At 37.4% G+C, this 26,675-nt stretch overlaps 2 protein-coding genes across 2 annotated transcripts in view; both read right to left on the bottom strand.

Moving 5' to 3' along the window:
* Positions 1 to 26,391, bottom strand: part of RAD54B (RAD54 homolog B) — a 42,198-nt gene extending 15,807 nt beyond the window's left edge. Inside the window, exons 1-4 of the mRNA XM_039348683.1 lie at positions 26,320 to 26,391; positions 25,185 to 25,318; positions 23,793 to 23,967; positions 1,909 to 2,091 (exon numbers count right to left, since the gene is read on the bottom strand). Coding sequence (XP_039204617.1) covers positions 1,909 to 2,091; positions 23,793 to 23,967; positions 25,185 to 25,310 — 484 coding nt within the window. The 5' untranslated portion in view covers positions 25,311 to 25,318; positions 26,320 to 26,391. The remainder of the gene's footprint in view (positions 1 to 1,908; positions 2,092 to 23,792; positions 23,968 to 25,184; positions 25,319 to 26,319) is intronic.
* On the bottom strand, positions 11,840 to 23,866 carry LOC120310354 (fibrinogen silencer binding protein). The gene is made up of 3 exons (XM_039348684.1): positions 23,793 to 23,866; positions 16,962 to 17,399; positions 11,840 to 12,753 (listed from the first exon to the last, which is right to left on the bottom strand). The coding sequence occupies exons 2-3, from the start codon at positions 17,330 to 17,332 to the stop codon at positions 12,225 to 12,227; spliced, it is 900 nt and encodes a 299-aa protein (XP_039204618.1). The 5' UTR covers positions 17,333 to 17,399; positions 23,793 to 23,866; the 3' UTR covers positions 11,840 to 12,224.
* Positions 26,392 to 26,675: the final 284 nt, after the last annotated feature.

The following is a 26,675-nucleotide window of genomic DNA, read 5'->3' as shown; positions in this document are numbered from 1 at the left end:
AAATGTTAGAGACTGTCCTTTATTTGGTAATCGTTGCTATCTAAGAGGGGGGGGAGGGAGGGAGAGAGAGAGAGAATTGCACTTACTACCGGTACATCTGATAAAGTGGGCTTTACTAGATAAAAGATTATGTCAAAGGACTGGTGCTATAAAGAAATGGCTTCAAGGTATATTTTCTTGCATACTATTTTCCTGCACGTTGTTATGGAGGAGGTAAATCTTTACAAAAATGTTTAACTATATAAATCATTTGCAATTTCACTGAATACACGCAGGTAGTTTTCACCCCTCTGAACTGGGATTAACTTGCAAATACATAAATGTAGGGAAGTATGTTGTGGATATGGCAGATATTAAATTCCATTATTTATCAGAAACATTCTTAAAAGGCTAGTGGTTAAGAAAAATATAATCAGAGTGTAATAGAGTGTAGTTTGTATATGTAAGAGAGACAGAGAAAGACAAGTGGTAGAGTGATATTCCGAATATGAAATGACATTCTGAATATGGGAGTTTTCTGGGCTTTATCTGATAGTAGGACAGTACTTTGGATTTGATTCACAAGACCTGTTTCAGAGAGGTAGTTCATAATAATACTCTCCAAACACTCTTTTCATTGGAAAATTTCCACTTTTTCCTTGCTTTTGAGAGAATAATATACTCTATTCGTGCCCAAGGAATTTTAGAGCATACTAAGAGAATTTTTCATTCACCACTATTTAAATCTTTCAGCTGAATTTGCCATCTCAATCCCTAAGCCTGAGCTCCAACTCACATGTGCAAAGATCTAATCACTGCAATTGTTCCTGTCATGTGACCATTTTAATTCCATTCTGGCAATCACCAAATATGTTGAAATATTATTTCCACGACCCCAGCTAGATATAATAGTTGAAAATGTAATAATTGAGATTGAAGTCTAACACAGTGGTTCTCAACCTTTTTAATGCCGCGACCCCCAACCGGTCGTAAGTCGAGGACTACCCAACCAGTCGTAAGTCAAGGACTTTCCCTGCCCGGGAGCGCCGTGCATGCGTGGTGCCGCCCCCTGCGCCGGCCAAGGCGTAGCTGGCAAGCGGCAGCGACGGCGCAGGGCGACCATCGGCTGGGCCACCAGCTGGCCCAGCCCAAGGGAGGTAAGGCACCCGCTGGGCCCCACGCGCGCCAGCAACCCCCCCTGCGCCCGTCGGCCTCCCACCTCCCACCTCTGGCCCTCTTTTACTTACATTTTTAGTAGTTGCTCAGCAGGGAGGGGTGGAAAATTCCAGACAGCTCGCCTTTGCTGCAGACAACTTGCAGCACCGTTTGCAGAATGGGACTTTTGGCGGGTTCAGCAGGGCAGAGACAGCCTGGACAATTCCTATTGGCTTTTGAAAGCCAATAGAATTAGACTCTATTCAAGGGAGTCTATTCTATTGGCTTTCAAAAGCCAATAGAATAAAAGGGAGTAGCACAGCTAAGGAAAAGGAGAAAAAATGGCAGACTGCATTGTTTGGCGACCCCCGTGAAATGGTCGTTCGACCTCAAATGGGGTCGCAACCCACAGGTTGAGAACCGCTGGTCTAACACCTCTAGAGGATACAAATCTGGCCTCATTTATAAGTTAGCCATGACAAACTACCTCTCAACACACAAGTTTCAATTAGCTGACATGGCTATGTAATATTCTAACTTTCTACCAATAGACAGAAAATTCCTTCATAAAATCACAGAATCTTAAGCATTGGAAGGATCATTTGGATCTTTGAACTCATTTGCTAGGCTCTTCACCTCTTTTATATAACTCTTTGTCCCTTCAAAGTGTGGCCTCAGTCATCAAAAAGTATCCTTTTCTTCCTTTGGTCAAAAGTTACATAACAATATTTCTTCCGAAATACACCTGAACAATTATTTTCATTTCATTCTTACCTTTTCCAATGTTTTTGCCTTCCATATCCTTGAGCATCACTGACTTTCCTTTCACTATAAGAACAGCATCAGCTTCCCACTTCTTGTGCTTTTTCTTTGAGGCTTTGCACCATACAACACTGAAATATTTGGTAAGGCACATGGGCTCCTCTGGGTGTCTTGCTATTTCTGTTGCTGCTGGATCTGTAAGAATGAAGACACACAGGAGGTCTTGGAATTGCAGAGTGTACCAGGTACGCAAACTGAAAGTCAGCTGAGCAAACCATGAAGCTGAATATTAGGTCAGCTTTTTAAGTTTATTTGTTCTGTGTGCATCAGGACAGCAGGATATCTTTTAAAGGGGGGTACTTGTCTAAAGGAACTTGTCTAAAAGCATCAGTAACAGAAACTCACAAGTACGCAGCTATTCAGAATTCAGAATGATAGGATTACACACTGTGTTTCTTCATGCATATCTATCTATATATATATATATATACACAAACTTATTTACGCACATACATGCAGGGGAGGAGAGAGTTAAGAGAATCAAGGTATGTATAGCAGAACGTATATTCAGATCAATGTCTGGATTGTACCTCAAAACATTTGAAGACTACAGTACTATGTTATCTGCTCCTGCCATAGGTAAGCTGCTTTGACACAGAGGCAAGATACTTCTGGATGGAAAGGTACATAATGGGAGAGAAAAACATCAGCCAAAATATTTCAGAGACAAAAACCAGGCAAAGTGCCCACAATGCAGTCTACTCAAAATATTTCAAGCTTTATTTAAATATTTATTTTACTGAAGTGCTCAGTCTTACAAGCACATCACAATAACATTGATTCCTGCCATCTATTCATGAGAAGCCATTGTCAGGAATATATGTGGGCAATCTCATGATCTCTTCTTTCTTGGGAGAGATTTTGCAAGCACAAATCCCGCATCCAGCCATTGATGTCAGCCACAACCATTGATGTCAGCCACAAAGTTGCTTCTGTTTCTTCAGGGACATCTTCAGTTCACCACATCCTCAATGGATGTCCTCAAGAATGACATTTTCTCTCCAGTCATCTGGCATTTCATCAGTTCCTCACAGTTTTTCAAAGACAATATAAAAAGGTTCATCTAAATTCTCACCTTTATTAACCTAGGTCACAATGCATTTTGCCCTGAGATTTAAATACAGTCAGTGAAATAGATGTTTCTTTACCACATTTACTTCTTCTGCCCTGTCCTTATATACTGCTCTGTCCAACTGCCTTCTTGCGGAAAACATAACCAGAATAGGATCTGAATAGCTTTGCTTTCTGTTTTAGTAAGCAATTTGTCTTCTTTCTTGAGATATTAGTAGAGTGCTCCCTTTTTCTTCCTTTTATGTTGACATTATCCCTCTCCCTTCTACTGCTTCTGTTCCTTTGGAACAAATTGGCTCATTGTGTCCATAGATCATACCATGTCTCATAATTATTAAATCATAATTGTCTTTCTGAACTAAGAATGAAATCTTCTATTTTTATGTCCTATACTCAAAGCATTAGTCTATGGATAAACCAGGTTGTGAACTTTATGAAGCAATGTTTTTTCCTGTAGAGTTTAAGGGCCCAGTTACACTTCCATTTCTTTCTATAGTGTACATAGATTTTTTTCCTGATGTCTTTATTTTTCATCTCAACTCTCCATTACACCCTTTCCAATCAAGTTCCCCATACTTCAGCCTAGGACATTCTCCCCAGTCCTTGTGAAGTACAATATATCTTTCTTGTGCCAGCAAACCAAATCTCTTCCATCAATACCAATTATTCATATGCAGTATTCTTCTTTTCTTTTCTCAATCCACTTCTATGGAGTAAAAGGAATAATGGCAATCCCAACTTACCCCACAGGTGGGATTGTTGTTTATGGTTTAATATCCATGGGGATATGGTTGCAAGCTCTTTTTTACAGCATGATTTTCCCCCAATATGGATTAGCACAAAGGAAAAATTAGGAATGGACTTGATAAGTCTTGGAAAGTGATCAATCACATCCCCAATCCTTACCTTTGTCAAACTGTGCACTTTGTATGTTTTTATGCCTTATGAAGAATTGTGTCCTTCTTTCTATGATCTAACAAATCTTTACCATCTTTCATCAATCATTCACTATTCTAATCCTTTGTTTACTACCAGCTGAAAAATAGGCTGGATTCTTTGCAGGCAGGAACAGAAAAGTGGCATAAGCATTGCAGGTCACAGCTGCAAACTTCTATCCATTAATCTTCATTTTTTTTAATGTTCCACCAGTAGAATTTTTTTTATTGTTTCTTGTTCTCTTCTCATGCTTTCAGCTAAAACTATCAATTTAAAGGGAAAGACGGCTTGAAAATCTCCCTCTGCTAAATTGCACTGACAAACTCCTAATTGTTCTCACTGCTTGCTTGCTTGCTCAGTACTGCCCAGGCCTTTCATGAAACATGTCCTGCAAAGTCATTTGTGAGTTTCTGTAGTTGTTGTCATAACCCTATGTTATAATTTAAAGTTTACAATTTAGTACGGATTTGGGGTTGTTTTATTGTATCTCACTTTGGGATTTAATAGAAAGTCTAGAATATCTATATTAAATAAATACATCCTTCAGTTTTACTCTTTGTACCAGACAGCAGAATTTTTTTCTTCTGAACATTTCAAAAAGAAGTTGAACTGACAGCTGCAACTTAAGAACAAGTCTTGTGTATAACCTATTATCATAAAATGGACACTATAATTTGATTTCTTCCTTATCAGCTTCTCTTTCAGTCTTAAGCACAGATAAGTTCCCAAAGCAATTCATGGGGATTTTGGCAGGCAATGGGAATCGCGCTGCTGAGTTAAACCCTGTATCTCTTTTTCAGGCATTTTCTAAACACTATCTATATATTGTTGTTATGAGGAGAAGAAGACAAACATGGGAGGGAAACAAAAATTTCAGAAGCAGCACAAGCTGGAGCTTTCCTTTTCAAGCAACTGTCCATTTAAGAAGGAGCCTAATAATATAGATCTTTAATTGTTATTTTCACTGTTTATTGTGATTCTGTTCTTGCATTTTATTTCAATCGGTGAACTACCTTAGAAAGATCTGTACCATATGTGTAATGACAAGGCATAAAATAGCTTCTTTTTATTTTTATTATTCAGATATGAGTTTTTCCAAATCCAAAGAAATGACTAAAAGTTTAATGTAGTTGCGCTCGCAACACAATTTATAAATAGGCTACCAACAACAAACAGGAAAAACTATTATTATAAATAATTAATATTAGCATTTAATTTTAGCATGCTGCTGGCAACCTACTTTAGATCAAGCTCATTGCCCAGAGCTTTCATTGATTTATCACTTATAGCAAATATATTTTCTTATTTGTTACAAAGAAAATAATTTCCAGGAGACACCCCAAAACACAAACCATACCAGACATATCATTATTTCTGCTGTAGATCTAAAACAGGCAATGCTGCAATAAGCCACTTAGATTACCAAAATATGGTTGCTTAAAATTCATGAGTGTTAGAAAGAATTGACCCTTGTTGTGCATTACACAGGAATGATTATTTTTAGACAAGCTGATGACATTCTTGAAAGGAAAAGATGTAATCCTTTCAAGCCATGTTATATAAACCCAATCTACATAAAGGCAATCTATTCAATAATTCAAGCAGGACAAAAACATTAGAGATCAAATTTAATAGGGACTGTGTAATTGTAGTTATATCTGCTAAATACATATGCATATTATGTCCCAGCAGAGAGACTTAGGATCATGATTACTTCAGTGCATTTTAACTGAGACATCTCCAGATTTAAGTAAATGAAACAGTATATATGCAAAAGTTATTTAACTATTTAACATGCAACTTGGTTAAACATTGTGCATTAAAGTAAGGTTATTAGTTGTTTATTAAATCTATAGATGGTGTAACTCCATCCCACAACTGGAAAAGTCTGTACTATTGCTATCCGCATGAATTAATTCCTAGGCAGAAATAGTTCAATAATTTGAAGGGAAGCATGGAGAGAGACACATATAAATACTAGGGTTTTATTTTCTGACAAGAATTGCTATGGACTGTTGTTACATGATATTAGGGTTGGTTTGCCTCAAAAACAAAAAGGGAGGGGGGCTTTTTGATAGTGAACTGAAATGTAGGAAATGATTTTCCAGAGATACTGTGGTTTTATGAAATGAATGAAAGCTATTTCACATTAGGGAAGCTGTGGGTAGTCACTGACATTGGGAGTTATCAGAATTATTAGATGAGTCAAACTCTGGGCTAGCAGTTTATATAACATTTTAAGCTTTACTATTCTTATATTATGCAGATTCAGGAACTGCTACAGCTGGGCATGAATGCACAAATATTTCAAATTTAGGTATGTGTGTATTCTAAAGAATTTTAGAGTTTGTAAGAGAATGAGGCTATATTTGCATACTATGCACTCAACTGAGACAAAATTGACTGTTCTAAAACTTTTAAAATCTGTATAGCAGTTTGTAACAAAACCGGAAAAACTAAGTGTTCTAAACTGATTACAAACTTTCTTAAGTCATCTATCTACCTTATTTAGAAAGTACTCTTCACAAATGATTCATTTCCTATTAATAGTGAAATTGTGATGGTAAAACAGTGAAAATCACAAATCTTCTAATCATAGAGGAGCCATCCATCACTGACTGGTATTTCAAAGCTGGAGGCTTGGAATTAATAAAATACCAATTCAAAGAATAGAAATTATGCAACATTCAACATATCAAGACCAAAACCACTTGTTTTCTTTTTAATAAATACATTAGTAAAAAAGGGCAGTATCATTACAGGTAGTCCTCTACTTATGATCACAATTGAGCCCAAAATTTCTGTTCTTAAGTGAGACATTTGTTAAGTGAGTTTTGTCCCATTTTACTACCTTTCTTGCCTCAATTGATAAATGAATCACTGCAGTGAATAAGTTAGAAACCCAGTTAAGTAAATCTGACTTCCCCATTGACTTTGCTTGTCAGGTCGCAAAAAAGACAATGTGGTGAGGTGAATGACTTTGAATAAATGTGAAAGTTATGAAAGAGGAACAGGACAACCCATGTTCAAGATGATCCTCAGCTATGAAAGCTCAGAAGGTGACTTTGGGTTAGTTGCCTCCTCAGCTGAATCTGTCTTACACCTTATTTTGATTACAGCAAAACAGAGGGAGGATTGCTGTGTTTGAGGCCCTAGAGAAAGTCACAATGTAAGTCTCATGAATAGATAGATGGATCAATGAAAATGTTTAATCTTTTCTTTTCTTTAGGGATAAAAATCTGGGGAGGAACTCTGGGGGTCACAGGTATTTTGCTCTCAGACTTCATGTTGTTCTACCTGCCTTAATAAATTGGGTAAACAGTAGCTTTCTAATTTTTTTCCTCTAAATCATATACCATGTGCCACCCCAAACATACAGGTACTGTAGTTCTGAACTTAGGACCTTAATGGGGCCTGCTCATTAAGGTCACAAGCCATGATGTCATTAAGGGAGGTGCCTACATGATTGCCTCATTTAATCACTCAATCCTTGCTCTTCCTATTGCACTTGTTAAGCAGAGCATGGAGTACCTCAGTGGTGGAGTACTTCAGGGGTAGGGGAGGCTCTAGGAAACATAATACAGGCCCAGGCCTGCACTGCATCACCTCCCTAGCTCACACATGGCCTGCCCTAAGCCTCCCATGCCTTCCCCACTCCCTGAGGCAACCCGTGCACCATTTACCGCCTCACTGGGTTCCCACCAGTCTTGGCCTGTTTTCCCATCCCATTGATCATATTTCACCCCTAGATCTTCCTGGAAGCCACATGGCCCCATCCCAGAAGCAGGCACCATTTTGGAGCAGCCACAATTCATTGCAGCCACTACAAAAATTGTTACCACTTCCAGGATGGTGCCACGTGGCCTCCACTGTGTAGGAAGACTGCATGGCAGAATGGTTGCTTCTTAAAGGCCTACCAAAAATATAAGTGACCAATTCCTGAAAGGGTGGGGAGGAGAGTGTGGGACCCAGCAGAATGGAAAGCAGGCCCAAGGTCTGCTAGAACACAATGGGACAGGATGGAGGGGAAATGAGCGGGGTGGGAGCAGTGCAGCATCTCTGCAGACAATTATAAGGGCAGATAGATTGACAAGCGCCCAAACTTCATTCACGTAATCTTAAGGGTACTGCAGCAGCCATAACTTTGGGCACAAGTTGTAAGTCCCTTCATTCAGTACTGTTGTAATTTCAAACAGTCACTGAAGGAATGCCCATAAGTTAAGAACTATCTGTACTCAACCAAATAGAAAATCAATTATCTCTACCAAATACTCTTGTTTCTTTGTGGCAACAACATCATGCATTAGCTACAAAATGGTTGAGAAAAAACAGCAGAGGCATCTACCAGTTGAAAGAGACTATAAGATAACTCAGTCTAGTAATCCAATGTTTCTCAACCATGGCAACTTTAAGATGTATGAACTTCAAAGCAATCCTCTAAAATAATCATTCAGCCTTCCTGTAAACTGCTGGTTTCCAGATGTTCTGGACTATAAATACTCTTAATTCTTAGCCAGTATGAGCAGTCTGATACTGGCTGTTGGAATTATCCAACACTGAAAAAGGGAAATGCTGGCTGGAGTAAGATACAATACTTCATTATGGATTGCCCATCACATACAATATAATTCTGTCTTTCTTAAATGCCTCAGATGGGGTAATTTTAATGTTCAAATAAATAACAAAAAGTAGTTAATGTAATAGAGCTGTACTGTGCAGGAGACTGCAAAAGAACAGGTGAGGCATGAGTGAGGCAGCTGTTTGTAGCATTTTAAAACAACTATGTCCATAGCAATTATGGGGAAAGGAACAGCTGCTTTAAGGTATTGTAGGCAGATGCTACATCCCCAATCAGAAGATAACATTCAAAGCAGTTCATAGTCAGGTTAATATACATATACAGTAACACACTTGCATCATATGTGATTAAAAAACCTTTTTAATTCTTATTCAGTTCTCGGAGTTTCATCACCTACATCATCATAACAGCAACAACCCAAGGACAAATTGGAGGTATCACCAAATACTGTACAAGGTAAAGAATAATTAAGATTAAAAGAGGCAGAAAAATGTAGAACAGTGTTAATGGAAATTAAAAAAATAATGCTATAGAAGTGGAACCTTCAACAGAATGAATGTGACAGATAGAAAATAAAAGTGATAGAAATATTTGGCATGAAATTAAAGTGAGGAAATATTAGAAGTGGCAATTTAGGGATCAGTAAGGGAATGAAAGTTGTATATTGAAAGGTAAATTGAAATTAGTGATAGAAATATTAAAGCCCAAGAAAAAAAAAGTATGAAAAGTAAGGTATAGATCCTGTAACAATGTGATTCAGTTGCCATAATTGGAGAATATAAAGTATGGAAGTAAGAAAAAAATGTGATATCTCCTGGACTGCTTAGTGTACTCATAGATAAATCTACTATATAAAAAAACTATGCAATCCATTATCCACTGGATCATAATTTCAGAGATATTTCCTTAAACAGAGAAACAGAATGACCAGATAGGCATAACAGTGGGAGTGGGAGTGACTTCCCCATTGACTTTCCTTGTAGGAGGCAGATAGGGAGCACTGGAAATGGCAATTACATGACTGTAGATCAGTGGTCTCCAACCTTTCCAGCTTAGCAGCTCAGACTGGGGAGAGGAGGGAGAGAAGGGAAGGTTCTGTGTGAGTGGCGCGTGCATGAGCATGCACAGCTCCATTTGTTGCTTGCAGCAGGCGTGCACACTTGCATAAGTGTTTGCTGCTTGCACAAGCACCCACTGTTCACACAAGTGGAGCTCTGCATGTGACCACAAGCGCCCTGTTCCGAACAGGCCACAACCCGGGGGTTGGGACCCCCGCTATAGATGACCATTGTAGTGCAGCAGTACTCAAGCAGCCACAACCTTTGCCAAATTTCAATTCCATGGGAATCAGGAATCCCATTCTGTAAGTTAGTCCCTTTGAGATACATTAATTCAAAAATTGTTGCCCTACTATGATGTATTGTTTGGCCCAACTGAGGGCTAGAAACAATTAAACAAAGTTTTAGCAATAGAGACATGTTTTGTGGTGAATTGGTTGGAAAGATAAATATAGCTGGAGTTTTTATGGAAGTGATGTTGTGTTAGCTGAGATCCTATTTGATATGTCATGAAAGTTATATGGATTGTATGATACAATGAGTACTTTGGATCTGAAATTTAATATAGCAAAGATTAATCTAGCTTTGCTTAGAGAAATAGAAATTGAATGAATAATTGTAAGTTATAAGTGGCAAAAATGATGTAATTATACTATGTGGTTTGCTGCAAGGAATATTTGTCAAAAGAAAAAAGGACTATTTATAAAAATATATTTCTAATTCCTTTATTATATGAAAGAGAGAGTTGACTATGTCAGGAGAAACAGAAAGACTGAATACAGTAGGCAAGGGAGAATTAAATGGAGTAAAACAATTGGTGGAATGTGAATTGAATAAGAACATCAATATAAAAATAAATATTCTGAAATGGCTGGTTACAGACAGAGAATGAATTAAGGTCAAATTGTGGAAAAATACATGGAGTGAATGAACTGAAAGAAAGGATAAAAATGAGAAAGACGTTAGACGGAATTGATGGGATCTTCAGTAAGACAGGGATAAGAAATTCAAGAAATAAAGGCAATGTGTAAGCAGTGGATGGGCATGAGAAAAATAAAGATGGCTTTCAATTACCAAGAGATAAGGAAAGGTGCAACTAACAGAGCTGGAATAATATTTTCTTTTCTTTTTCTTGTTTCGTGCATTTAATTTCTGTATTGTTTACTACTCCTTTTCTGCACTTTGCATTATGCTGCTTACCAGAAAGGGAATAGCACGACAGTGTGTGTGTGTGTGTGTGTGTGTGCGCGCGCGCGCGCGCGCGCATACAATATGATCTCATTGTAAGCAGTCAAAATAACAAAATTCATCCAAAAGAAAACTAATAATATCAGGCTTGGGGAAAAATCAGTTTTGCTGATGGTTTCAGAAAGAAGGGGGGTTTCTAACAAAAGAGAGCAAAGGACAATAATAATTAAATATGCTAAGTGAGTACAGAATTGTAATTATCTGTTGGGTAAAAAATGGTAAGCTCTGTGAAACAAAATGGAAAAAGTGGAATTCTGAATGAATCAATTGCAGATTTTAAAAAAACTAATCAAATACTCTCTTCTATCCCTGGAGTGTTTACTTGATTGCAGATAGATAGATAGATAGATAGATAGATAGATAGATAGATAGATAGATAGATAGATAGATAGATAGATAGATAGATAGATAGATAGATTCAGACAGACAGACAGACATAAAAACAAACATACCCACACATACACACACACACACACACACACACACATCATCATCATCATCTTCAGTAATTGTGTGTACCGGTTCCATATTACATCAGCTGATCACCCAAGCAAAATTGCAATTCTTTTTAAGACATGTTATGGTAACAGTTCCCTCCATATTTCAGATGGATTACGCACTGGTGGCTATGCACCAAAATCAGATATAAACCAACCCTGAAAATACTGAGCACTATCTAGATATAAAAAGATTAATACAACATTCCTTAACTTGCCCTTTTGGACTCCCATGAAATTCTTAACTGGACTGCAGAATGTTTGACAAAAACAAGAAGAAAGCGTCAGATGTATTATTTTTAATCTGAACTGTTTACTGATTTCAGAATTAAAATACTCTAAAATATTGTTGAATCATATTTCAACAGTTCAGCTCAACATAAAAATACACACTACTATAGATATTCCTATCCATGCTTTTCCTGATAGCATAAGGCCATACTAAAATACTAGTTAACATTATCTTATAAAAGAAAAAATGAGCAGTCTTTTTCTTCACTTTGCATATATTTATTTACCCACAAATAAATATTTTAAATGGGTACTTAAGAATTGTTTCCAGAAAAAAAATGAAATAAAAAATTAAACAGAATTTTTTACAATAGCTTCATAAATCAGTAATGGCTTTTATTATCACAGGATAGTAATCACAGGATTTCAAAAAGGATTTTTTTTTAAGTCTTAAATGTGGTTTTCCTTGAAATTTGGGAAAACCATTGAAAATTGTCTTTCAATTTCTTGCAAACATGAATGAAATCCAAAATAAAAAAACATAAATTCTTTTGTCTTTCCATTTCCAATCCATCCAAATAAAGTAACTGATCTTTTATAATCAAATATAGAATAAGCACAGTTTTATGTAGCAGAATTGTTTTATATTCAAAGACTGTTGAATTCAGGAAGATCACGACGTAATCGTATTGCCTTCAATTTTTCTACTTTAATTTTTGCTCTCAAAAGCTCTTCTTCCAACTGCTGTCTCCTTTTCAACCCATCCCTTTTTTCTTGGATATAGAGCCCAATTTTCCTTTGATTTTCCAAAATTATGTGATGTTCTTCTTTTAGCATTTGCAACATTTGTGGATCATACCCTCCACATGCTGGCCTAAATCGTTCTCCACTTTCGAGCCTAAAAAACTCATCTCGCCTGGGGATAGGTGATGGAGATAGCATTCTTATATCCACAGAAGACAGGGAAGTTGATGGAGACCTCTCCATGACATGGACCATATGTTGCTGATCTCTTTGTTCCAAGTTATCCTGTGTTTGCAATTCAAGTATCAGTGAAGGTGGTGGCTTCACATCCTCTTCTTCTGGATCCAATTCTAGTGTGATGGCAGCAGGATGGTGCTCCAACATTAGCTGAGGAGAACTTGTAGTAGCAACTGTTTCTTTTACCAGGGTAGCACTAAAATGGAAAAATATTTTAGGCATTAGAGAACAGAGTCTTCTCTAGCCACATTTGTAGACACAAAATAGCATTAACTGACATTACTGAGTCCATAAAAGCTAAATAGGCAGACACAATTAGTAACTGACTAAAGGACTACTTAGAAAGTCCTGGACTGTAGGCTAGATTGGGCAACTGAAAAACTTTTCACCAGAAAGCAATGGCAAATACTGTAACTTACATTTTTACTAAGAAGACTACATAAAGTTGTCTATATAATCACCAAGAATTAAGCCCAAATCAAGGAGGCTGAATATTTTTAATCAGCCTCTGAGCTATTTGTACTTTGATAAAAGGAGAATCATCACAACTGTTTATGTGTACATGGGCTGCCAGGAGAGACAATAGAAAAAGAGAGAGAATAACAGCATGCAGCAGTTAAACCTTGAACACTTCTTATTTGCATAATTCTCTTCTCAAGGTGGCTTTCTTCCCTAAGTATTTTTTTCCTGAAAACATAGACAAGAAATCAATGGCTTTTCATAAGCTGCAGAATTACAGCTCCCAGCAGGCAGAGGTTAGTATGGCCAATAGTGAATAATGCTGCAAGTTGTAGTTCTGGAGGGCCACACGTTCTTTCCCTCTGTCTTAAGTTATTTATTTCCATATCTGCACTGCACATACCCTCCAAAATTGCTGACTAGTCAGAAGGATCTTGAATATCATTAACCAGAGAGACTGTGACTGCTGCAGAGGACTTCAGGGAATGTTAGGGACAGTTGCTCACCTGGAACCGGACTGAGAAGAGCACTTAGAAAGCTAAGCAGCTTTCAAGTACCCTCCAATCTAGCAGTAAGTCAGTGAATGACCCTGCTCTTCCCAGAAGATACTGAAAGGAAAGGAGACAGGAAAATCATCTTCTCACCATATAGTGGCTTCAGAAACATTGAAGATAGCAACAGTGAAAAACTGTACCCATTGGGATGGGTGGCATTGTATTTCCAGTCCCTTTCTTTCCTATGTTTCAGGGAATTACTCTTCATTAAAGACAAAACAAGAATACAAAGTTTTCTGGGGAATTAACATATCTATTTTAAGTGAAAAACACTAGGAAGAAAAAAAAAATGCCTTTAAAAACCCTTCTGGTCACTGGTAAATTTGGGAAGAGGTATACATGAGGTTAGGTATCTATGCAGCCCTTATACCATAGGATGTTCATGCCCTAATTTTTTGAAATAAAAGAAATTTTGGTATAACATAATTTAATATATGTCTCCCTATTATTTATCAGGCCACTTTAGCTGACTGTGTTCAGCAGGTCAGCGGTTCAGATCTCACCGGCTCAAGGTTGACTCAGCCTTCCATCCTTCCGGGGTAGGTAAAATGAGGACCCAGATTGTTGGGGGCAATGTAAATATATATATACATTGCTTACTGGTGTACACCGCGTAGAGAGTGCTTGCACTTAAAGCGGTATATAAGTCACATACATACATACATACATACATACATACATACATACATAAATAAATAAATAAATAAATAAATAAATAAGCAAGCTCCAAAGGATCTTCCTGTTCCCACTACAAAGTACAGATTTATATAAAGATATGGTGAGAACCTCATTGTTGGATGAAAGTTTTCCTGGACAAAAAAAAAAAAAAAAATCTAAAAGGACAGATATTTTCATTTCCTGTCACTGCTGCTCCATTAAAACTCCTCCCTTTGAAATATTTGTTTTAAAATAAATTATTGAATAATTGATTATTCAGCAATTTTCCATTATTATTGCATGGCAGTTCATAGTTGTTCCTTCAGCTAGATCATATATTGCAAGTATACTCAATTCCTTTAAAGAAAGATTACTCTAAACTTCCTAACACTAAAGTAAGGAACACTGGTCAACATCATTTTCTTGGAAGCAAGCTACAATTTTATCAGAATTTGTATGTATAAGTGCATGTCAGGACATTCAAAATCAAAAGATCCAAGCAGAGATTTCAGATCACAGCAAATCAGCAGCTGTGAGCAATGGAGCATTAGTCATATGACCTTGTATAGCAGATAATCCACAGAAAAAAACTGGAGTTGCATCTAATTAAGGATGAAAAAAGCTGATATCAAATTGAACAGCTAATATCAGTAAACATTGCCAAGCAAAGTTAAATATCTTGTATAAACAAGTGCAATTTCCATACAATTTTCAACTGGAAAAAGGATATGTCCCCTTTTTACTTTCATGTCTAGCTCATTTCCTGATCTACCGTATTAGTTTTAGCAGTTGTGTTTTTCATAAATAAAAATGGTATCTGGCAATGCACAAATTATGGCTGCAAAGAAAATGAGAATATAAGAGCCATAGTCATGGGAAAATAAAGAAATAAAACCAAAGTGATTGAGAAGGCAAATTCTTTGTGGCCAGCTATATCTTTGGTTCTCTCTTAAAAACAAAAATCTTTTGCATTTTCCCCTTATTTTAAAGATCTATATGGAGGGATAATAGACAAATTTATATTATTGAAATTTATTCCCACAAAAACATGTTTAGAACCATAATACTCATTTCTAATGGTTCATATTCCAGATAAATGTTTTGTAGCACTAAATTACAGCAGTAATCATTTATACTGCATTTCAAAAGGTTTAAGCAATTGATCATTGTGGAGTTTTTTTGCAAAATAAATATTTAGGTGCTACACAGCATCTAAGCAAGATTACTAAACAACAATGGTACTCTAACCATTATTATTCAAGCTCAGATCTGTTACCAAGACACTACCTACTCTAATGGTTCAATAAGTAACATCTTTCAATCAAAGTGATGATTGGCCCAATCAATTTTAAACATATCAGCCTGAATAATCATTATCCAAGTCTCGTATCTCGAGGATACTACTTCAGTTTTTAGACTACAGTCCCCGTTGAACTTAATACACTTTTGATTATATGTGCTGGATTGCAAAACATCATTTTGAAGGAGTATTAGTTATGTTTGCCATCCTAAGTTATATAAAAAAAACTGGGATAACAATCAAATAAAAATAATCATGTTATTATATCATATATCATATCATATAAGCATAGCTGATACAAAATTCTTATAAAAGAATTTTTTTTAATTGACATATTTTTATTTGACAGGCATCTTCAGTGGAAGTAATTTAGAGAACAGCACTGTTTAATGTAACCTGAGGCAGGGCAGTAAACGGAGGCAGGAAAAATCAAAGGCTGACTAGCATGCCCGTACATGCCAGCCTCTCTAGACATTCCACTTAAGATTATTATATTTGTTTACTACAATAAATGACATAAATTTAAATGGCAACAGGAGCCGGGAAAAGAGATATTTACTTTTCTTTAGGATTTTGAAAAAAATACCTAAGGGTACAGGGCAGACATGGGAAGCTTGCAGCAGAGAAAAGGGTAATAGCAAAGGCCCTGCAAAAAGGTCAAACACCGCTTGCCTGCTCTATGTCTGGCTCAAATCTAGACAAGCTTCAATTTGATTTAAGCACAAAAGAGCCTGCTCTAAAAATAAAAGGTTTTGTGCAATGGTAGCATCCTTATCTTCCTGAACCTGAGCCTTGTAAACCTGTGCACGTTCTTCTTCTAAGTTTAATTATAACTTTATTTTTATTCTGCCTTCACACAAGACTAAAAATGGTTTTGAAATCCACTTGTATTTTTAAAAGTCAGAGTAGAATATCAGAGAAAATAGCCTAACAAGTCCAAGTGCAGTTTAAAATATATTCTGCTCTGGGAGATTAACATAATCCTTGTCTGGGCACACGCAGGAGTGGGCTCCTTTGTTCTCCAACTCGACTTTATGTAGATTTTATCCAAAACAGGCAACAGCTTCCGTATGCAGGCAGATGACTGCAGTACCATACTACCTTAAATGTAGAACAGCCCTTCGCTTGGTCAATGTTTGAATGCTATGCCTATTAAAAGGGGAGGGGTAAAAGTTGGAGCTCCTATTTCACTTGGATTTTTTCTTAACCCTCACTTGCCAGGGGTCTGACAATAAGATCGTTGAAATGCAGCTGCAAGCTGAACTGCCCAATCACCCCTGTTTTTGCCAATTCAAAGGCTGCTTTGAAAAAACGACTTGGCTTGCAGCATTCTTAGTTTTCCTAAGCTAAAGCATTTAGCTCAAACAAGGGCCGGAAAACAAGGCAGGAGATGCTCAAGTTGGCCATTCAAGCCCAGCGTAAAAGGCAACTTACCATGGCAGATTATTCCTCTCTCTCAAACACACAGTGGACATCTGAGGGATCATTTCCACAACTTTCTTAGTCGGTTCAGAGATGTAGCTTTTGTAGTCACAAAGGGTCTCCTTTTGCTGTAAGAGTTCTTGCTTGGCGTATTCCTTGAGCCTTTTGTATAGGGTGCGCAGGCCCTGGGCAGTGCGAGGAGGGCGGTCAACTCCAATGGCATTGTAGTTGTCAGCTATGATGTCCCAGCATTTGTTTTTTTCCACTATGACTGAATGTTTGTTGGTGTGTTCCTCCAGAATATTAACATATGGCTTGACAAGTTTCAGCAAATCAAGCTTTTCAGACAAAGTGAAATTCGAGGATCTGGCCTTCCCAACCATCGTCCTCTCCAGCCTGAAGATGCAGCAGTTCCTGAAACCACCACACAGATCCTAGCTCTGCTCAGCTCTTTTTCACAAACAGAAAAAAAGATCAGGCTTAACTAGGCTTGTCTCATTTAGGCCCACGCCTACAGGGGAGGGTTTATTAAAATTCCTTCAGCTTAAGCTGACGCAGGTTCGTGAAATCTGTTTAAGCCAAGCCTGACCTACATAAGGCTTCAGACTGAAGGAGAAGAGAAGACGGAGGGGAGGGGGGGTAGTGCGCACGAGACACTTTTGTGCAAAAAACCCCCTACACTTAAACAGGATTGAAAACATAAAGGTTTAAAGATTAGCACATTACCCTGCCAAATATTACCCAATTCATCCTGAGTTCACAAGCTTACACACATACATCTATTTTGCTGAGAGAAAAAAAGGGACTGCATAGAAGAATGAATTTATTCATGCCCAAGAAAAGAACAACTTTTTATGGGGAAGGGAGGCATTTATTGGTTATTAAGCTGAACCACCTCTGCAAAAAGGAGAAAGAGAAAAAACAACAACAAGCAAGATGACTGGATTTAGAGGAGGCGTGTGTAGAGAGATCCCTAACAGAGCCCCCAGATCATGGTTCTGTTCCCCAGCGGCTCTTCTTTCAGGCTCCATTTGCATAATGCTAGTCCTGCTGTCAATCAGGAATTGCAGATTGCCTAGCTAGTTAGGTTTCACTCAGGGTCGGGCTTCGCAGCAAAGCTAAGCTTCCCCAGCACTTTGCAGTGTGGCTTTGGCTTTATGCGCGCACACACTTTTTAAAGAGGCAGATGCTCAACAGAGCAAGGATAGGAATGAGCAGAAAACCGGGTCCCCTCCTTACAGCTGCAGTTTGTCCTAAATGTACAACTCATTACAGTCAATTATCACATGGCAGAGAACACACCTCTCCAGAGGTGCATCTTAAGGACGAGATTCTGGTTGCCCTTTTAATGACCTTCAAATGAGCTAGGCTAAAAAAGAGTCACATCCAAGCAGGAAGGAGCTAGGATGGATGCAAGTTGCTGCAGACACAGAGGATGCTAGCTTGTGAAAGGCTGCCGTAGGAATCTTGTGATAAGAAATTCAATCATTCTGTCAACTTATTAGCCTGTAATGTAACAAGAGCAGTGTGGCTCTTTAAGAACTAGTCAATTTATTATCACATAACTGTCACTGAACACAGTTCTACTTTATGTATGGAGCACAGTCCTGAGGAATATTATCCTTACACATTACTTCAAACTATTTTTGCAACCCTTCAGAGATGTAGGAATCAAATTAAATTCAGGTCCATTTTTACTTTTATTTCCAAATCGCAAAATATTCTCTGCTTCTCAGGAATATAAAGGTTATATAAAGACAGGAACAGGATACTCTGATGGCCCTAAACACTTACTCTGTGTCATCAAGGCCATTACCTCCTCTACCTAATTGGTTGTTGTAATGAACAGACAAAAGTTGAAATTTGTCTATAACAAAAGCATTCACTGGGATCACACAAGTCATGGTTTGTTTAACCATAGTTTATCAAGTCATGGCTGGCTTGATTCAGCTAATCAATATTTTATATTATAATATTTTTGTATTATAATATTTATATTTTTTATTTTCAAGCTCCTGATCAAATGGCTACATTCTCACAACTTACAAGATTGAAAACCAAATAAGTTATGTTATAGCTTAATTGAGGTACAACATAAAATCTTCCCGTGTATAATGGAATACAATTAAATTGCTTGCCTTTTCTCAGTGTTTCTTTTTAAGACTTCATGATCAAACACAAACCCCTGACAATTAACAAGAAATAATATTTCTTCCCATAAGAGATCTGAGAAACAGTTCTGGAAAAGTTAAGAAATCTGCTCACTAAAATACATGTCATCAAATATAGGTTTTAGAATAATTTTCTTACTGATCAAAAATTGGGGTTTTTGTATTTTTTTTAAAAAAATAGAAAGTATTCCTTGGAATGCTCTAGCTCAGAGGTCCCCAACCTTTTGGAGATGGGTCTTTGTTTGTTTGTGCGGATGGGGTTTTGTTTGTTTGTGCGGACCGGTTGCTGGCATGCCACAGCCCAGTACTGGTCCATGGACCGGGGGTTGGGGACCCCTGCTCTAGCTTGAATCAAAATCTAAAAATCTCTAACCCACCACAACTATTTATATCAAGGGTGAACAATCCTTAAAAAATATTAATTACCACGGTCATCTTTATGGAAAGATCTGCCCTTTATTTTATCATTATGATGTTATTTCTCTTTTATAATGTTATTATTTTTACTTAAATTCAGGCAAATGAAAGCAGAATCTTAAAAGACAATGAAACACAATTCTGAAAATGTGAACAAAAATTGAAAAAAAAAACCAAATATTTTTTTGGACAAGCTGTAGCTGTAAAAGAGAGCAGCTCATTTTCCACTCATTCATGTCCTCACTCTGTTGAGCATGTTCCTCTTTAAAAGTATTAGAAAACTATGTATTCACTATGTATTCATGGGTAGCAGTTACACATATATTTACATTTTACTAGAGTCACTATCATGTTGCATAACACATGATCAGCAACTGCTATATCTTCTCCTAGAAACATGTGGCTGCCTTCCACAACTGCAGTACAAGTCTAGGAAAATATGCAACCATTTTAAAGAACTATATGCAATGCATGTAACATATTTCTGAAATATAATCAGAAACATTGAACATAAAGTTCAAGTCCATCTTATTCAATGATATTAATCTACTACTACAGACTAAGACAAAGCCTGAAGATAAAATGAGAAGCAAAGGAATGAGTTTTAAACTGTTGAGCTCCTTAGAGAAAAAAATAGAATATAATTGTACTAACTAAAACCTGGACTAATTGATATCATCATCTTATGTCACTGATGTATTGAAATTATATCATATCATGATGCAAGTCCTAAACTGTTTTGAAGGAAGGTTAAAAAATGGAATAATGTGGTATAAACACCATATGAATGACAATACACAACAAAGTATGTGTTAAGATATTCCATTCTTACTATTTTTATTATTGAAGTTCCTTTTATACTGTATATGAAGGGCAAACTTTACATTATGGTAGTTACTGTTAATTCCAACCAGTCTAATTGTTTATGTTGTTATTGTTGTTTGTTGTTGCTTTAGCTTTCTAAGATAAGACTGAGTAATGTCTATCAGAATGAAACAAGATGAATTCAATGCAAGATTTTTCATAGGCAAGACTGTGGTACCATCTCTTGCCACCAAAAAGTGGTTGACAAATACTGACATTTAAGGAACAAGATCACAAAAGCAAATTTGAAATTCAGCAGACGAACAGAACTCAAAGCTGTTGGATATCACTTCATAAACAAAGAACCAGGCTTTTGAAAACATGCCTATGGCCAGGACCACCATAGTGAGATATGGAAACACAGCCAGATTCATTTCAAGCTCCATGGCTGCGCTGGTGTTGATTCCAATGAACAGAAATATTAAAACAAAGGAAACCAGCAAAATTAATTATCTCACCAATCAAACGTCTCCTTTAAAGGACAACTTCTCAAAAGCAATCCTTACAGCAAATACAGAAGATGGAACAACAATTCTGAATGGACTGTGCAAACAGCAAGCCAGGAAGAATCCATTTTATATTTAGGACAAAGCTCCCATGCTACCATGAAAAAATACATAGTAGAAAATATTTTATCTGTATTATAGAACTGGAAGAAAATAATCTTAAATTGTTTTTTCAATTGATGTCTCTTTTCCTCCTCCAAAATAAAGACCTTCAAAGTTTAGCTTCTTGTCTATAAAACATTGCAATATAGCTTCTCAAATCCTAGCGGTGCAGCCTCTAATGCATACATAAAACCCTGTAGATTAAATGCTTGAATAATCTTTTAATAGTATGATGAAGAACTGGTATGTATGAAATGTTTTACAATTCAGACAAGCAAAGCACATCCATTCATAAGTAAATCTGATTGTTTTTAATCAATTGAAATCCCTTCAGTGTAGAAACCCAATTAGGGGTTACTTAACTAAGGATATTCACCATGTGAATGCTTCAATTAAGGCTCACCAACATCACACATTGTCAACTACTTGCAGGCAATCACAAATTCAGCGATCATCCAGCAGACATAAAATATATTTGCATACTGTATGTCTTTAGGCTTTTATTCAGATAACATGGAAGTAATGCTTCCTGAAAAGGGATGGAGGTTGTTACCCAGAATATTCAATTGTCAAGTCTTTTAGATCCTGAATATCTGAGCAGGGCTTAAGTGACAATAAATGCATGAGTTTGAAAAGTAGCTCTTGTTTTATATTTCTAATAAATAAATCCATCACAGGAGAAATCTGAGCTGCACTCTAATGATAAAAGATATTCCTGGAAGAATTCCATGAAACAAAATTAATACTAAGGAGGAAACATCCAATCGGGGCACTTGAAAAGGTAAGATAACCTTTTTTGTCATTTTTTACTGTGGGCACACTGGCACACATTAAAAATAAAACTGTTGCCTGCTCTTAAGTGTACACATACATAACACATATAGACATGCTATATACCTACCACGCATATGTATATACCTACACCCTTACCTATAAATACATATAAATATTAATCACTGTCCCTCTTGTATACATAGCGGAAAGAGGAGGCTTGAGAGTTTACAAGGTTGATACTGTATGGAACAAAACTGTGACTGAATCTGGATGTTCTGCTTCAGATACCCCAAAGCCTCCTCCCAGAAGGAAACAAGGAAAAGGATTGTAGTGTCCCAGACAATCCTGCAGACCTTGCTCAAGCAACACTTATATGCTATGTCCTGGATTGAAGGGAATGAACTGCCAATAATCTTTTCTGCCATCCTCACCACTCTCTGCACCGCCTTCCTGTCGGAAGCAGTAAAATATTTAAAAAAGTATTTTAAAAGTGAATGAATCTTAACATATAACTAGCTGTACGTTGTTCCAGCTTTATAGCTAGCTTTCAGGTTTGTAATTAGTTTTCTAGGATGTTGCTAGGTTGCCCACAGTCTTAGCTGAACTAAGAACTTTAGAAAGAGCTAGCTGAAGGATTTCCTTGTTCCTCTACCAGTTTGCATCATGTTGATAGACCAGTGGTGGCGAACCTATGGCACACATGCAAGGGGTGGCACTCAGAGCCCTCTCTGTGGGCACACAGGCCATGCCCTGGAGATGGCAACCGTCCCTCTTCAACCAGCTGCCCGCTAACTCGCCAAGGTCCCACATGGCCGGATGCATCCCAGTACCCATGTGCTCGCTGACCTCTGTGTGCAGAGGTCGATGATGTCAGGCAGCAGCCGCCCCTGCCCCTGCCTCACCTTGCCCTGTGACAATGGCACCCCCGCCCTGCCTCACCCCGCAGGACAAGCATCCTGCCCACTGCCCCACCTGGCAGAGACCCCCTGGATCTCCTCCAACCCTGCCTGGCCCCCACAGGCATCCCTCCCCACGGGCAACATGCCCACCTTGACCATTCCCACCCAATCTGCCATGACCACCACAGCCATGCCCACCCAGTGGGCCACGCCCACCTGGCACCCGGCGATAAATAAGTGGGTTTGGGGTTGCAGTTTGGGCACTCGGTCTCTAAAAAGTTCACCATCACTGTGATAGACCAACAATCAAATGGAGGCTGTAACAGAATCCAGCTCATTGATGTAGCTAATTATTCTGATTCACAATCTTCTTTTGTAATGAGAAATACTATCCCTTGGTCATAATATGAATTGTTCATTCTCTATTACAGCACTATCTTTTTGGCCCATTATATATTCTTCTTCCTGCCTTTCTTCATTTATATTGTAGACTCTATTTTTTTCTTTGACAATAAGGCAATCATGTCAATACTTATTTCCTTATCTTTTCAATAGGCCTGATCCACAAAAGCACTCTTCTTCCTTTCCCTAAATGGCCGAGATCTTGCACGTAAAATGAAAACAAGTATGGGTGACTTTGCAAGGGGAAGCATTCTAGCCATCGCATGATGGCGCTTGACGTCAGAAAATTTTGCTAATGCTTTTAATACAAAGATTGCATATATCACAATAACAATACTCCAACAATTCTTACCATCTCCCAAATTATTGATATCTCTATTAACCCATGTTCTGTTTCAGTAGTAACCATTCAAGTTTCCTCAGCAAATTTAGAGGCATCTGGTACTTGTAGTAAGAAAACATATGTGTACAACCCTACATACTGTACATATAATTTCATCAGTCTTGCTGATGTTTTAGAAACAGCAGCTATTTGTTTGTATATAAGTACAGCACGAGTAAATTTACCTTATTCCGAAGAGGAAAAACCTTGCCATCACAACCCATAAAACACAGCTGTCCTGAAGCCAATGTTGCTTAGTTTCTAGTTTCCTTCAGAAGATATTTCAAAAGCTATTCTGCTTTATATTAAATCATGCATATTCCTACCTATTTTTGGTCTGCGTAGAGATTTCATTCCAGTTTTCAAATGCCAAGTCCCCATATTCTTGTTTTTACAAGGCAATTCTTCTTCTTTAGATTTTACTGTTACAGAAGAATGGAAGCCAGAAGTTGTAGAATGAATGTTTACAGAAGTTGGGCTACACAATTGTCTCTTGCACACCTACAAGACAGAATATATATATATGTATCTATTATGGAATATTCATGCAACAACTTCAAATTAAATATGTGTCTCTCCTGTCTGAAGACTCTGAAATATCAAAGCCATGTTCTTTAGGAGGACATTCCTCAAAGGGAAAAGAACCTTATATGAAGACAAATCAGCCTAAATAATGCTCTGTCTAGAATTTTCAAGCTACAAAGACATGACTGCATACCCATGAGTTGACTATTCTAAACAGAAAGCTGTTTAGAACATGGAAATATAGATATCCTGGGAAGATCTTTGGAAAAAGTCTTGACACTGATCAGATGAACAGCAAATCCAAATTAACAGATCTTATCCGCAGTTCCTCAGATGGCTCAATTGTGATATAATGAATTAGTTCAACAAACAAAAAAGAGACTCTCTTGAGCTGAAGACAGTTCCCTGTGATTACATGGACTAATACATGCAGGTTTTGGGCAGCAATATGGAGTGAGACACAAGAAACACATGGATATAGAGTTCTAGTCAGGTGTCTAATTTCAATGGATAATCAATTTACAACTGGGAAATCTGGACAAAATCACTAGTTTGTGATTTATAACTCCCTAAGTGCTTCTCTTTTGTGTACATTTCCCATTTTATTTAGAAACACCCCCCCCCCCAATTATTATATGAGAAGTCTGCATAGTAAAAAAAACGTTTAGAAGTTAGGCCTCCAAATTCTGGACACCAAGTGATCTCAAAGGAGATGAAGCTAGGACCCATTTTTATAGTCTTTCACAATGCATCCTGATTAAACAGAAACAGAACATCTGAGGAATGTGTAAGAATGCAAATGAACTCATGATTGAGGAAATAGGATTGGGTAATTTATACATCTGCATTTTGAAAGAGCATATGAACTAAATTGGTAAGTAGCTAATTCTTTTTTGTTGAAGACCATTATGGAGTTTTGTTGCCTAAACTCTAAATATGAGGGCAAATTTCTGATAGATCAGGATATTTCAGGGATGGCCAACTGTAGTGATTAAGCAATATGTGTAAGCTGCATGACGATTTACACAACCTCCAAACCAAACATAATATTGTATAGCAAAAAGATACACATGCTCCTGATATCTAATATTCTGTGTGGAGAAACTTTTTTTGTATGAAGGAGAATTTGAGTTTCCACAAGTTATTCACATTAGTAATATTAATGTCTTTGTGATCTTCTGTTTTAATATTACCTCATCTGTTTTAATTTCTGGATCTACATATTCAGATGTTTTCGGCAGGATTCTTCCTGGCGATATAAATCTTGGTTTTTTGGCTGAATGCCCCAACAGTTGACTTGGAGCTGCTGATCGTCTCATCTTTGGCTCTGTTGATTTGAAAAATAGCAATCAGGAAGTGTGAAGCAAATTCACAATCTTTGAAAGCCTACTGTAAGGATCCAAATACCGTACAATCCAGGAATCAAATTTAGAAATAACTGGTAGCATTCCTGACCATTCAGGTTCTACCTATGTCTCTAATAGAAGAAAGTTCACCACTTCCTGAAACAGATTCTTACACAATCAAATATATTTGTCATTAAGCTGTTTCTACACAGGCTTCTAGCTACATTATATCTAGACATTAAAGTAAAAAGCTGAGGTATTAAGAAGTATCACTCCCCTTACTCCTTCTCTAGTTACTATATTATATTTTTTGAGTTAAGTGTTGAGGAAGAAAGAACTTTTTCTCAGATCCTTTAGGAATTCCAAGGAAATGTCAGTAGCCAGGCTGATGTGGGTTTTTTCATCATATGGTTTGGTTTTTGCACTCTATGTTACTTATTGCCAATTTCATTACAGTCATTACTGTTAACCACTCCTGACATGTGCAGGGTTGGGGTGCAAGTGCTGCAATAAAATTTGTACTGTAATAAAATATGATTCTTATAGCTGCACCATTAACCTTTCTGAGTCAGTCTAATACACTTTCTTAACAATGCTCTTTTTTGACAATAATAAACCTCTGGGTACGAGCAATCATGATTATGCCATCAGAGCAACATTTTCCATGCCCACTCCCTGCTTTTTGTAAGACTCTGTCCAATAAAAATATCTGATGACCTCATTCTTGTAAGGTTTTATTTTTAATGTTATGAAATATTAAACTGCCTTAATAAGGTAGATCAAAGAGCCAAAGGGTTCTGAGAACATACAGATTGCTTTTCAAACGCGGTTTCAAAAATGCAAATAGGAAAAAGGAAACCAAACTAGATATATACTACATACAGAATATCCCATATCGCAAGCCCCCGAGGACCAAGGACGTATAGCAGCTCCTTTATCCCTAACGATGCCCACTTTCTAGCCAAAGCAAAGCCAGACTTACACAGCAGTTTAATCGTCCCGCCATATAGCTTACGCCTTTCCTCCACAACTACGTACTCACTTGTTCAACAGCGCATGCGTACACAGCATTAAACTATCCCTTCCGTATTCCTCCCAGGCCCATTCTCGGTCTAGTACGCATGCGCAAAATCTCAGCCGGGTATTTCCCGGCCAAGCACACTAGACAATCTGCTATTTTACTTTTTAATGTTCGCCCGTACTTTTTCTGTCAATTATTGAGCACACTGTCAGGTTTGGACTTGAAAGTTTAAAAGATTTAGGCAGTCTATAATCAGGCTTCAACAAGTCTTTTCAGAATGAAATTTTAATTTCAAGTCTTTTCTCCTCCTCCGTGTG

The sequence above is a fragment of the Crotalus tigris genome, unplaced genomic scaffold (genome assembly GCF_016545835.1).
Source record: "Crotalus tigris isolate CLP2741 ecotype Arizona unplaced genomic scaffold, ASM1654583v1 scf7180000018168.854452, whole genome shotgun sequence".
Lineage (NCBI taxonomy): Eukaryota > Metazoa > Chordata > Lepidosauria > Squamata > Viperidae > Crotalus > Crotalus tigris.
Note: the sequence above shows the minus strand (reverse complement) of the source record. Positions and strands in the feature narration are given on the sequence as shown.